This window comes from Alosa alosa, chromosome 2 (assembly GCF_017589495.1).
Source record: "Alosa alosa isolate M-15738 ecotype Scorff River chromosome 2, AALO_Geno_1.1, whole genome shotgun sequence".
NCBI lineage: Eukaryota > Metazoa > Chordata > Actinopteri > Clupeiformes > Clupeidae > Alosa > Alosa alosa.
In genome coordinates, this window is record NC_063190.1 from 35,924,299 (window position 1) to 35,937,516 (window position 13,218).

A 13,218-nucleotide genomic window follows, 5' to 3' on the forward strand; every position below is an offset into this window, starting at 1 on the left:
TCCATGCTTTTGTCACCTCAAGGATAGACTATTGCAACGCTATTGCAATGCTATTCCGCTGGCTGTAATAATACCTGTCTAAAGAGCTTACAGCTTATACAAAATGCAGCTGCTCACACACACAAAAAAAATATGAACATATTTCCCCCATCCTAGCATCTTTACACTGGCTACCTGTTAAAAGTCATTGACTTCAAAATATTACTTATATCTCTTGGTTGGTTGCCTGCATTGAAAGAGGACACCTCATGAAGACGCTCTTTTGTCTGCTTCTGACTGAAGAAGCACTTATCTATGCTGGCAGCAGCTGCTGCTGAACAAGTGTACAAAGTCCCTCTAGATGGACTTGATGCAGTTGCAGGTGTTGCTGCAGGTTCAGAAGATGGTCTACCACGTCTTTTCTGAAGACACTGAGACCTGCCTGCTTCACATGATTCCTAGTAGCGAATCTTAGCATGCTGCAGATGCTTACTGTTACAGGTGGATTTGTAGTTCCTATGCCATACTGCTTTGTTCTGTTGTAAAATAACTGCACTGTAACATTGTAATTGTTGGCTGATCTGTGATCACCATCTCCATACTCTCTCATGGACAAAAACAGGAAATTTGGCATATGTCTCTAGTGATGGGTCATTCACCAGTCCAAACATATCTGCCACTGGATACATAGCCCAAAATCTGTTTCTTTTAGAATATGTGTGCCATCACATGACTAACAGAAAGACACACCTCAGAATGTAACCTAAATAGACTGTGCCACCATGAACTATGAAAATGTGCTTGCTTAAATGTAGAAGGCTAGAAGGTCACTAATATCACCAACTATGAAGAACAGAGCACTATGTGCTTCAGGTTATTCGATATTCTAAATTCTATAACTGCAAGCTATCAACAGCCAACTGTCACTGCTAGTGTCTTTCTTTCTCTTTCTCTCTCTTACACACACACACACACACACACACACACACCCTGTCTTTTTGTCTAGCTGATCCTTTACCCTTTCTTTTCTTCACACTTACATAGGCTACGAAAGGCCTTACAGACTTCAGCTGGTACTAGCTATGTAAAAGTCTATTAAACTTGATTTAACAGAGATCTCTGCACTTTGTGCTCTGAATGGGTGTAGACAAGAACTGGCAGAGCAGGCTAGGCATACACTCAAGCTCACTAATAGGCATGAATTGATAGTATTGATAATTGAAGTATTATTTTTTAAGTGGACAATTTTGAGCATTTTAGGCACAATTTCTTGTTAAAGAGATCAATCATCAGCAATGTGAGGTTTATGGACAAAACACCAAATTTGACCTTTTCTTAATTTGACCTTTGATTAGGGTCCTTTAAACCTTAAAAAAAATGGAGACATGTTTTTTTTTTACTCTTAAGAACCCCTAGAACAAAGATATAATACTCTCCAAAAATTAACATACCACAAGCCCCCAAATTAGACACATAGGCCCCCCTACTATACTGTACGTGTCACTAAAAGCCTTTTCAATTGTTTCCATCCCATCAACCCATGTGGTCTAGATAGCAGGAGCTCCTCCTTAGCAATCTTTGGCACCAATCATAATTCCCAAAGTGTCAGCTCAGAGTCCCGCCCCATCAGAAAAATAGACCAATAGTAATACAGAGAGTCACCAATCGGCAGATGTCTTCCGGTTTGTATTTGCTTCCTCTTTTCCTGAGATTTGCGCTGCACGTTCATTCAGAGGTATGTGTGTTACACGATCATCTTCATATCTATGAAGACTTCTATATAACTATTATTATGTTGTGTGTCTATTACGAGCGACTATTCACAGCTTTGCAAGTAAACAGCAATAGGTATTCAATAATGTGCACATTGTTATTCTGCAGCCAGACTCTAAAAGGTTAATTAGCTAGCAAAGCTAGCACAGCTCAAACAGACAACTCGTTATCAATATGATGCTGAGAAATAGCGATATAATATTGTTCTCCGTCAGTTAAGCCTATGCATTAAATTAGGGTTGTTTAAACTCATGCTGTTATAAAGCTCGTTTCTCTTATAATATGCTCTCCAAATATGACTTGGCAACTAATGTGGCTGTTGCTGTGATGTTTTGCCTAATACCTATTTTTTTAGGGTTTATGTGAGCATGTTTTCCACAGCAACTAAAGTGTGCCTTCCTAAAACAACTTTACGAAAATAAAAATATCCACGACGTCTTCGTCGTAATTTGATAGATGAGACATTTTAGTGTGTGTTTGTAGCTTTGCACCTGACTACATTTAAAAGCTGGATAGTTGAACACTCCAGGACCACTGTCCGGTATCTTTGTCTTGATATTCAGTTTCCTGTGTAGTGGCTTAGTTGACTTTCTGCATGGCTCCATAAACTCAATCTGTGTGTGTGTGTGTGTGTTTTGGCAGACATGAGGCTGTTCTTCCTGTTGGCGGTGACCCTGGTGTCGCTGTGTGCCGTGCGGGGAGCTGAGAAGAAGAAGCTGCAGATCGGCATCAAGAAGCGCGTGGAGAACTGCCCCATCAAGTCCCGCAAGGGCGACGTGCTCAACATGCACTACACCGTGAGTTCACTGACCACTGCTCAGGGCAGGAGAATCTGACCACTGCACAGGGCAGGAGAATCTGACCACTGCGCAGGGAAGGGGAATCTGGCATCCACTGAAGCTAGTGTTGTCATGTTTTATTTTAATACAAAAAAATGCATATGTTTGTAGGTACAGTTAAGAACAAAACTATTCATACCCCTGGCAAATATTGATTTAATGTTGATTTTCTCTTGACCAATATGTTTGTTCTGCCTGAAAATGTCTCCACAATGATTCTAGACCACACCTTTTAACAGAAATCCGGGTTTTGAGGCAGGAATGATTATTTGCCATTACTCTGGTCTTGTGCTCAATTTCTTTGAAGGATTGAGGTCTGGACTCTGGCTGGGCCACTCTAAAAATGTTGACATTGTTCTCTGTTAACCATTTCTTGCCTTGTTTGGCTGTATGTTTTGGATCATTGTATAGTTTAATGGTCCAATGTCGTCTATTGGGGTAGGTCTCTCAGCACACCGCCTGATCTTTTCCTCTAGAGCCTTAATGTAGCCCCTTATTTTAGTGTTACCGTTTACTTTGAGAAGATCATTAGGTCCCCCTGGTTGAAAAACATCCCTTCCAATGGCCATCAAACTCTACAACTCTTCACCTCTTTGCTGCAGTGATGTGGCTGATTGACTGATTTTGTTCTTTTCAAACTTTTTTTATGTTTGTGTTTGTTTACATGCTGTTGTGACGGTCAAATTTCCTTCAGGATTAATAAAGTATTTCTTATTGTTATTCTTAAGTGTGTTTTCTGTGCTCTGCTGTGGCCAGGGTAAACTGGAGGACGGGACAGAGTTTGACAGCAGCATCCCCAGGAACCAACCATTCACCTTCACGCTGGGCACCGGACAGGTCATCAAGGGCTGGGACCAGGGCCTACTGGGGTGAGTGGATCTTTACAGCACTGGTACTTTCTGGTAGAGTGGGAACCTCTATAGTACTGGTACTTTCTGGTAGAGTGGGAACCTCTATAGTACTGGTACTTTCTGGTAGAGTGGGAACCTCTATAGTACTGGTCCTTTCTGGTAGAGTGGGAACCTTTATACAGTAGTACTAGTACTTTCTGGTAGAGGGTGGACCTTTATAGTACTGGTTATTTCTGGTAGAGTGGGAACCTCTAAACTACCGGTACTTTCTGGTAGAGTGGGAACCTCTATAGTACTGGTCCTTTCTGGTAGAGTGGGGACCTTTATAGCACAGGTACTTTCTACAGGGGTGAATGAACCTTTAAAGGAGCACGCCAACCTTTTGGGAAATTAGTTTGTTTGCTGTCTACCCCAGAGTTAGATGAGGGGAGACATGCCCTTCTCTTCTCTGTGTGTGCACTGACCCAGTCTGATAACATAATTACACTAGTTGGCCCATAGCTGAATGGAAGTTATAGGCTAACTGGCGTAACCCACCTCCAGTGAATAGAAACTGTGTTGAGATTTTGTCACGGACACTTCAAACTCTGTGTCTGATATGTTTAGGCCTCTGGGATGTTGCTATTTATAGTGTTTGTTTGTGTTGGATGTTAGAATTTAAGCATAGACAGTTCACAAAATCTACACAATTTAATTAGGTGATGTAAAATAAACCAATGCAAACCTAGACTGGATTGGGGCGCCATTATTTTTCCATTTTTCTCATAAGAGTTTGCTAGGTCATGTGTGCTTGGTGACAACTATTTGAGTTGTTTTGACAGATTTGACCGCCTGAGTGAGCTGTTTCTACAAGCCCCTCATGTAGTCAGAATGTCACAGCTGCCTTTAGTTATTGTCCACGATGACACACCAGCGAGTCTCAAACATTGGCACAAACATCATGCATATCAGCAGTTCAATGCCCATGGTTACAGTGTCAAACATTTTGACTCCAGCTGCTGTGTTAGCATTGACCCTTCTTTACCGTGTTAAATGTTCTGCTGTGTTAGCAGTGACCCTTCTTCACAGTGTTAAATGTTCTGCTGTGTTAGCAGTGAGCTGTTAATCTCTCTGTAATGTAACTCATGCAGTTCAGGCACCATCACCGCACTGAGCGTCCATCTGGAGGCAGGCCAGCGTGAGGGAGAGTTTTCTCTGTGAGTCCCTCTGGACACAGGCCAGTGTAGTGGAGAGTGTGTTCCTGTGGCAGACCAGCCTAGAGGACAGTGTGTTTCTGTGTGGGGCAGCCCAGTCTACAGGAGAGTGTGTTTCTGTGTGGGGCAGCCCAGTCTACAGGAGAGTGTGTTTCTGTGTGGGGCAGCCCAGTCTACAGGAGAGTGTGTTTCTGTGTGGGGCAGCCCAGTCTACAGGAGAGTGTGTTTCTGTGTGGGGCAGCCCAGTGTACAGGAGAGTGTGTTTCTGTGAGTCCGTCTGGTGGCAGTCCAGTGTACAGGAGAGTGTGTTTCTGTGTGGGGCAGTCCAGTGTACAGTGTTGAGTGTTGTACCGAGTTCCTTAGCTGGGTCTGACTTGGCTGGTGTGTGCTGAGCAGACTTGAGTTGATTTCAATGGAAGGTGGCATGGGTGTGTTGTGTGTGGAATGTAGAACTGTCTTTATTCTCTTGTGTGGAATGTAGAACTCTATATTCTCTTGTGTGGAATGTAGAACTCTATTCTCTTGTGTGGAATGTAGAACTCTTTATTCTCTTGTGTGGAATGTAGAACTCTATATTCTCTTGTGTGGAATGTAAAACTGTCTTTATTCTCTTGTGTGGAATGTAGAACTCTATATTCTCTTGTGTGGAATGTAGAACTCTATATTCTCTTGTGTGGAATGTAGAACTCTATTCTCTTGTGTGGAATGTAGAACTCTATATTCTCTTGTGGGAGCAGAGAAGAGACTCTATTCTCTTGTGTGGAATGTAGAACTGTCTTTATTCTCTTGTGTGGAATGTAGAACTCTTTATTCTCTTTTGTGGAATGTAGAACTCTATATTCTCTTGTATTCTCTTGTGTGGAATGTAGAACTCTATTCTCTTGTGTGGAATGTAGAACTCTATTCTCTTGTGTGGAATGTAGAACTCTATTCTCTTGTGTGGAATGTAGAACTGTCTTTATTCTCTTGTGTGGAATGTAGAACTCTTTATTGTCTTGTGTGGAATGTAGAACTCTATTCTCTTGTGTGGAATGTAGAACTCTTTATTCTCTTGTGTGGAATGTAGAACTCTATATTCTCTTGTGTGGAATGTAGAACTCTATTCTCTTGTGTGGAATGTAGAACTCTATATTCTCTTGTGTGGAATGTAAAACTGTCTTTATTCTCTTCTGTGGAATGTAAAAGTCTCTTTATTGTCTTGTGTGGAAGGTAAAAGTCTCTTTATTCTCTTGTGTGGAAGGTAAAAGTCTCTATATTCTCTTGCGTGAAATGTAGAACTCTTTATTGTCTTGTGTGGAAGGTAAAAGTCTCTTTATTCTCTTGTTCACACAGGCTATGGGGACAGAGGAGCCCCCCCTAAGATCCCAGGTAAAGAGAACGAATGCTCATTAACACAGTGGACTTAAAAACGCACCAGCAATACCTCAGCTCAGTACACTGACTCACAAGGAGGGGAGGGGGTTCCAAGAACATGGAAAAGTGACAACCCTGGCTGAGGTAGCTCTGAGTAAGTGGTAAACCTTTTAATAGAAGAGCCCCATGGTTTGCTTTCCCATGTGAAATTAAGTCACAGGGCTCCTCTATTCAGAGGTTTACAGCTTTGCCAGGCACTTAACCAGAACTTGGAATGTACCCCCCATTCTAAGCTCCTGTGATTAGAGGCAGCGTTAGCTTTAGCACTGACTCAGCTGATCCACAATAAGTGGTGCCAAGCAGCCCCAAACAGAGGATAAAATTATCAATATTCAGGCTGCTTAGGTAGCAACATTGAAATGTGCTCACACGCCAGTTGACCGTTGTTTCTGGAGGGAAACTTTCTGGCAAAGTGATGTAGCTATGTTCCCTAGCTCCCTACATGATGTAGCTATGTTCCCTAGCTCCCTACAAACTGTGCAGTTCCTTTCAAACTGAACACTAACTAATCATTTAAGATGGCTGCATACCCTGTACAGTCCTCTTCACAGTCCACTACGAGGCGATTGACTCCTAGTCAACTTGGCCAGACACTAAACCATGACTTGGAATGCACCCCCAGTTGAAGCTCTTATGATTAGAATGTTCCTTGATGAGCCCTAAAGTTAGCTTTAGCACTGACTCAGCTAATCCTCGATAAGCAGTCCCAATCTCAAACCATGCAAAACCCTAATAATACATTTTTATTGTCAGGTTTGTTATCATTTGATGTGCTTGCTTGTGTTGTATTGTGTAATGTAATCCGCTTCACTAAATACCCTTGTGTCCCCACCAGGTGGCGCCACACTCATCTTCGAGGTGGAGTTGCTGAGCATTGAGAGGAGGTCTGATTTATAGGTGCAGCAGGGCTTAGGTGCTCCTCCCCTGTCAGGGTGCAGTTCCATCAGTCAGCTCCAGATCGCCCGCCACCTGTCCTACCTGTCAGGTACCCACCCCACACCTGCCCAGGACTCTGGATATTGCAGCCACACCTGCCCAGGGCTCTGGATATGGCAGACATCAGCAGGGACTCCGATCAGTTCACCACCAGTTTAGTCTTCAGCAGAGAGCGATCTTTCCCACAACAATACCATCACTGTCAGCATCATGCAGACGTGTGTGTGTGTGGTGTGTGTTTGACTAACACCCAACTGAAGAATACACTGTCACGGGGGGAATTCACTGTGCGCCATCATCTTTATTTTTTCTTAAACCACCTTAATACACACACACACATAATTTGGACTAAATACAGCATTGAGATCAGATTGACAAGGGATCAGGGACTTGTTCCTTTTGTTCAAAAAGTCTTCTATTCCTTCTGGAATAAATGTTTGATTTACAAACGAGTAGCGTTGTCTTATTTTATTATCGTAGCCAAAGTTTCTCTGCCTACTGATGCTCATATGTAACCTCCTACTTCCATGTCGCTTATCGTTGGTAATGTTCTACCCATGCACATGACACGCTTGGTCCACCTTTTATAAAAATGTAACAAAATTGGCAAATCCTCTCTTTTACGGGTATTGCTACTCTGCATCTAAAGGGAGTTTCTGCTCTGGCTGCCACCATTCTGTCTTGGCCAAGTGCAGTCAACAGTCCGAGTACAAAACCAAAGAGCAGTAAGAACAATATGTAATAAGTGTTGCTTGAAAAAATCCTGTGAATGAAAATTTAGCACCAAAAAAACAATCCTACGGCTCTCCTATAGGTCCCTACGACACACTCTGAGGATACGCAGACGGCAGCGGAGTGTGGCGAGCCTGTGGCCCAGATTTGGCCCAGATGCGCACCAGTTGCTTACTCCGAGCTGTTGGGATTGGTGACGAGCCTGGGCAGATGAGTTTACGGTGGGGCCAGTCCGGGCGTGTAAATAAAGCGTTCTGTTGACGGAGCTTCCACTACAGTCAACACAACACATGGGGGAGCGCTGAGCCCATTTGGAAACATGACACCAGTCTTCTAAAACAATTTGTATGCTTGCCAACCAAACGCTTCAGTAGCACTCCTAGTGTAGCCTAGCTGTCAGTAAATGTCCTCCTAGTGTAGCCTGGCTGTCAGTAGTAAATGTCCTCCTATAGTGTAGTGTAGCCTAGCTGTCAGTAAATGTCCTAGTGTAGCGTCAGTAGTAAATGTCCTCCTCCTTTGAGGGTTTTATGGTAGTACATGTCCTAATAAAAGATTCTCAGAGCAAAGCAGAGCCCTGGGGTGCTTCTTCTCAGAGCTTTACCACTTACAGAGTTCACTTACTCGGGTTTGTTACAAAAGCACACAGTTGGACAAGCCGAGAGCCTCTGTTGCCATCTGGGTATCCAACACACAAGCAAAGACACTTAAGAATACGTTTTAGATCCTACAGCACAATCACCTCTGTCCATAAGAGATGCAGTATGCCATTTCTGTGGTCAGTAAACAAGGCATCTAGATCTGATGAGGATGTTCCATCTAGTGATATGGGTGAAATACGGATGATGTACAGTACATCTTTTGCATGGTTTGCATGGTTTTAGCTTTTTGTTTTGGACATGTTTTTATGCATGTAAACAAATAATGAATCAATATCACATTCCTTTAGAATTTGATTAACGTTCCACTTTATTAAGATATAGCATACTGCACCTCTCATCCCATCCCAAACATCCCTTATCCCATTTAATGTCATGTTGCTACTCTTCTGTGTAACACAAAGTACGACATAAAAAAACTCAACAGTTACTTGGGTCTGGAGTCCTGATGCGCTTATAGTAAGCAAGCTCCCAAAGTCACATTGCTAGTGGACATTTCAGAAATCACAGTAATGAATGATGAGTCGCCCCCACAGTTCTACAACACACCCTCCCCCCCACACACACACACACCTCCTGTGCATGGCGCTAAGCTAACATAGATGCTAATATAGAGTTCACATAGAGTACAGTGTAGAGCAGAAAAGGTGTTTTTTTAAAAAACGGAACCAGAGATTGGCCACTGGTGTGACCTGCAGCTGAGATATGATTGGCTGGAACGCTTGGCCCTGGTCTCCATCTCACAAGCACAGTGGGATTGTGGGAGATTTGACCCCCCCGTCACCCTGCCCCCCTTCTCCTCTCGGCTGGAGAGGGCTGACTGAGAGAGGGGAGGGGTGAGGGTGGGGGGGTCAGGGGGTGACCTCTCCTTTCTTCTGGGGGGTGCTGAGCTTCTGCATCCCTCTCACACGCTCCAGCAAGGCGGCTACAAAGTCCTGCAGAGGACGACAAGGAGGAGAGAGGAAACAGCCTTCCTGGTTTACGCTGCTGGCCTGTCGGCACAACAATGAAACATGTTCCGGAGATAGAACACGGAACACTGTAAACATTCTGGAACTTCAGGACCTCTTTGGTCTTTCACCAGAGACTGTTCATCAACTGTTCTAAAGAATCGTTTGCTTTCACTTGTGCAAAATACTGCTGACACAGACTGGTGCCTCTTGTGGCAAAGACGGTACAAAGTAATGAATAGCGAATACACACTTTGACTGCACACTGACATCCACACCTTCATTACATCAAGAGCCTATAATGAAAAAGTTAAACATGAACATGACAAAGTCAAGAACAATGTACATATTGTGACCCATGTTGGATTCAAATATCTCTGTTGAACAAGTTCTAACTAGCCAGCCAGCCGGCTCACTGGATACCCTGTCTCTGCGGAGAGACTGAAGCTAAGCAGGTGTGCTTGTGGTTAGTACTTGGATGGGAGACCTCCTGGGAATGCCAAGTGGCTGCTGGAAGTGTTGTTGGTTGGCCATTAGGGGCAGTATTCCCTCTGGTCAGTGGACAATCTCAACGCCCCAGTCCAGTCATGGGGACTGTCTTCCCATGGCACCCAATGCAAAGCGCAGAGGTATCTGCAGTGTCCTGGCTAATTACACCAGGGCACTGCCAGTCCACCTGCACATTGATTGATTGCTGCATTCAACCAATCAGGGGGGAGGGCCCCCTACACCTGGCTTGTCCCAGTAGGGAAAAGGGTTATGTTGCTATGCTCAACTACCAATCGCAAGGCAGGTGAGTCATGTTCTCAGCATTTATTGCCTAAACGATAGGTCTTTTACACACAATGTAGTGAATGTCACTCACACACATTGAAAGCCCAGAGTAGCAGCTGGAGTCTCTATTCTCATAAAACACACACATTCAATCAACAACAACACAACACAGTATCATGCGGCATGCTATCTATCAGCTAACACACGCTTGGAAAAGGAGCATCTACTGAGACAAATACAACTACAGTTCTAAATGTTTGGCCATTCCTGAGCATGTCATGATAACTACCGCTATGCGCACTGTAAAGAGAAGCATAGCATACGCTTCTGAGGAATCTGATTGGCTATCATCGGTTTGCCTCAGGCGTGGTTTTTACTCAATGTCACTTAGAATAAAACACACACACACACACAAACGGTTAGTGCGTCGATGTCCAAACATCAACATTTAACTGTCTCCCCATAGCAGAGTGAATAGCCAGTCCTTTGTAGTCAAACAATTGAGTCTAAGGACCTGTTTACATTTGTTTTTAGAAAGAGTCTTGGGTGATCCGATCACAAGTGTTTAACTGAGACACATCACTGTTTACAGATGAGACACACTGTTTAGCGTCTGCTAAATTCCATAACCATAACATGTATTTACGGTGTACATCCAGAGATATGCTGACCACTTAGGTTTAGATTCCGCTATTGCCAATGTCACATGCAGTAGAACTCCCACTGTCCAGAACACAAAACAAATTTGCGTTTACGCTACAAAACGTGGTCAAACATGTGGTCAACCATTTCGGCAAGTGCCTTGGTGATTGTTTACACTTTTAGAACTGACCACCAAGACATTTTAAAAACAAATGTAAACGGGTGGTGTGGATTTTGGTGGTGCAGCCACCGGACCACAGTCCTATGACCACAGTCCTATGTACTGGCCCGTGCTGGGGTGTTGAGCTTAAAGTCAGAGGTGCGTTCAAATTCAGCAAATAGGCAAAAGTTACTGACGACAGCCTTGATGCTTGCCGTTTTTGTTTACAGTTTAAAGCGAACAACTGTTTTGTTTCATTTGCAAACACAAAAAAAACGTTCACATTTAAGTTAAAAGAATGCATCCACTACACTTTTCTCCCTCTGTTTGTAAAATCTGAGATCACTTCTGTCTTTGGCTCAATGTAGCCTACAGTACCACTAATTTAGCTTTTGTGTGCCGCCCAGGGGGTCAGGTCTGTGTCCAGGCACGCTGCCTATGTGAGGTCAGTACAGATGCTATTCTGGGAGACGGGACCGTGGACAGAGCAAACAGGAAGGTAGTACTCACATCTGTGGGCTTGAAGCAGTCTGCCAGCAACCCCTGAACAGAGACACAAGGAAACAAAGGGCTCATTTCCAACAGGGAGATCCCCAGATCTTACAATACAGGTCAAAGGTCATGTATTAATCTCTAATCAAGACATTACTGATCACTAATTAGGATATTAATCTCGAATCAAGACATTACTGATCACTAATTAGGATATTAATCTCTAATTAAGACATTACTGATCACTACTAAGACAGTAATAACAAGACAAACAACCAAATGGAGGATTTATTCTAATGGAGAGAATGATCTACCACCTTAAGAAAACTGAAAGAAATTATTAGATAGGGACAGTGCACCGAGCCTCCATTCACATTGACATGATACTCCAAGTTAAGAGCTCTTTAAGTTCAAAATACTAACGGCTGGTTTTATGTGGGGGTTGAACTTGACGTTAGCTCTGCACATTTCTACATTGAGTCCACTGCCAGCCCAGTCTAAACATCCCAGAGGGCCAGTCTAGAGAGGGTGGCAGAGGGAGAGGTAGAACTCCGGGCCCGTGAGGATGAGAACCATCACTATGACCATGTTCCTATAGGTGGATGGTGTGAGGTGGAATAAAGCTGTGTTTGGGGCTCCTGTTCTAGAGGTAGAATAAAGCTGATGGGTTTGGGGTTCCTGTTCTAGTGTGTGGTGGAATAAAGCTGATGGGTTTGGGGCTCCTGTTCTAGAGGTGGAATAAAGCTGATGGGTTTGGGGCTCCTGTTCTAGAGGTGGAATAAAGCTGATGGGTTTGGGGTTCCTGTTCTAGAGGTGGAATAAAGCTGATGGGTTTGGGGCTACCTTGACTTTGCGTGCTCTGTCTACATCACTGGGCAGGTCAAGGAGTTCGTCCACATCGATCTCCAACTCAGGAACCTCTTCCTCCTGCCAAAACACACACACACACACACGCTTTATTATCTGAACTCACAGTCTCTTCCTCCTTATGTTCTACAAAACAACAGGATGGGCTGTGTGTGTGTGTGTGTGTGTGTTCGCATGACTGTAAACAACATTCTCCTGGCCAGACACACACACACACACACATGGCTCCTATAAGCAGCTCTACAGATACACCAAAGCCAAAAGCCCATCTTTCAGGACCCCAAAGCCCAGTGCAGTATCCAAACACAGCCATGGCAGGATGTGTGTGTGTGTGTGTGTGTGTGTGTGTGTGCTTCCTCTTCATTCCCCTTTGTTATCCATCCCTTCTGTCCGTGCTCGTCCTGCTCTATCCAGGTGGTGTGTGTCCCTAAATAAACACTTCAGCTCTGAAGTCCAGTTCTGAGGCCCTGCTTTCCATCTCTCCAAAGGTGGTGTTCTAGTGTTCCCTAAATAAACACTTCAGCTCTGAAGTCCAGTTCTGAGGCCCTGCTTTCCATCTCTGTTTCCAAGCACCGTTCTGTTCTAGTTTTAGTTCTGTTCTGTTCTAAAGCACCGTTCTGTTCTGTTCTAGTTCTAGTTCTATTTCTGCTCTAAAGCACGGTTCTGTTCTTTACTAGTTCTGGTTCTGTCTGCTCTAAAGCACCGTTCTGTTCTGTTCTCTGTTCTGGTTCTGTCTGCTCTAAAGCACCGTTCTGTTCTGTTCTGGTTCTGTCTGCTCTAAAGCACCGTTCTGTTCTGTTCTCTGTTCTAGTTCTGTTTCTGCTCTAAAGCACCGTTCTGTTCTGTTCTGGTTCTGTCTGCTCTAAAGCACTGTTCTGTTCTGTTCTGGTTCTGTCTGCTCTAAAGCACCGTTCTGTTCTGTTCTGGTTCTGTCTGCTCTAGTTCTGTTTCTGCTTCTAAA

General features: G+C 43.9%; 2 protein-coding genes across 3 annotated transcripts in view; one reads left to right on the plus strand and one right to left on the minus strand.

Annotated features, from left to right (window-relative positions):
* The first annotated feature begins 1,644 nt into the window (after positions 1-1,644).
* Positions 1,645-7,436, plus strand: fkbp2 (FKBP prolyl isomerase 2). The gene is given in 6 exon segments (XM_048237554.1): positions 1,645-1,714; positions 2,395-2,549; positions 3,348-3,464; positions 4,664-4,674; positions 5,936-6,003; positions 6,884-7,436. Coding segments are annotated over 5 exon segments (411 nt in total). The 5' UTR covers positions 1,645-1,714; positions 2,395-2,396; the 3' UTR covers positions 6,946-7,436.
* Positions 7,266-13,218, minus strand: part of ppp1r14ba (protein phosphatase 1, regulatory (inhibitor) subunit 14Ba) — a 13,371-nt gene continuing 7,418 nt past the window's right edge. The window contains exons 2-4 of one of the 2 annotated variants that reach the window (XM_048237552.1): positions 12,234-12,317; positions 11,409-11,441; positions 7,266-9,364 (exon numbers count right to left, since the gene is read on the minus strand). In XM_048237552.1, coding sequence (XP_048093509.1) covers positions 9,224-9,364; positions 11,409-11,441; positions 12,234-12,317 — 258 coding nt within the window. In that variant the 3' untranslated portion in view covers positions 7,266-9,223. The remainder of the gene's footprint in view (positions 9,365-11,408; positions 11,442-12,233; positions 12,318-13,218) is intronic. The other variant, XM_048237553.1, reaches the window with a different exon arrangement.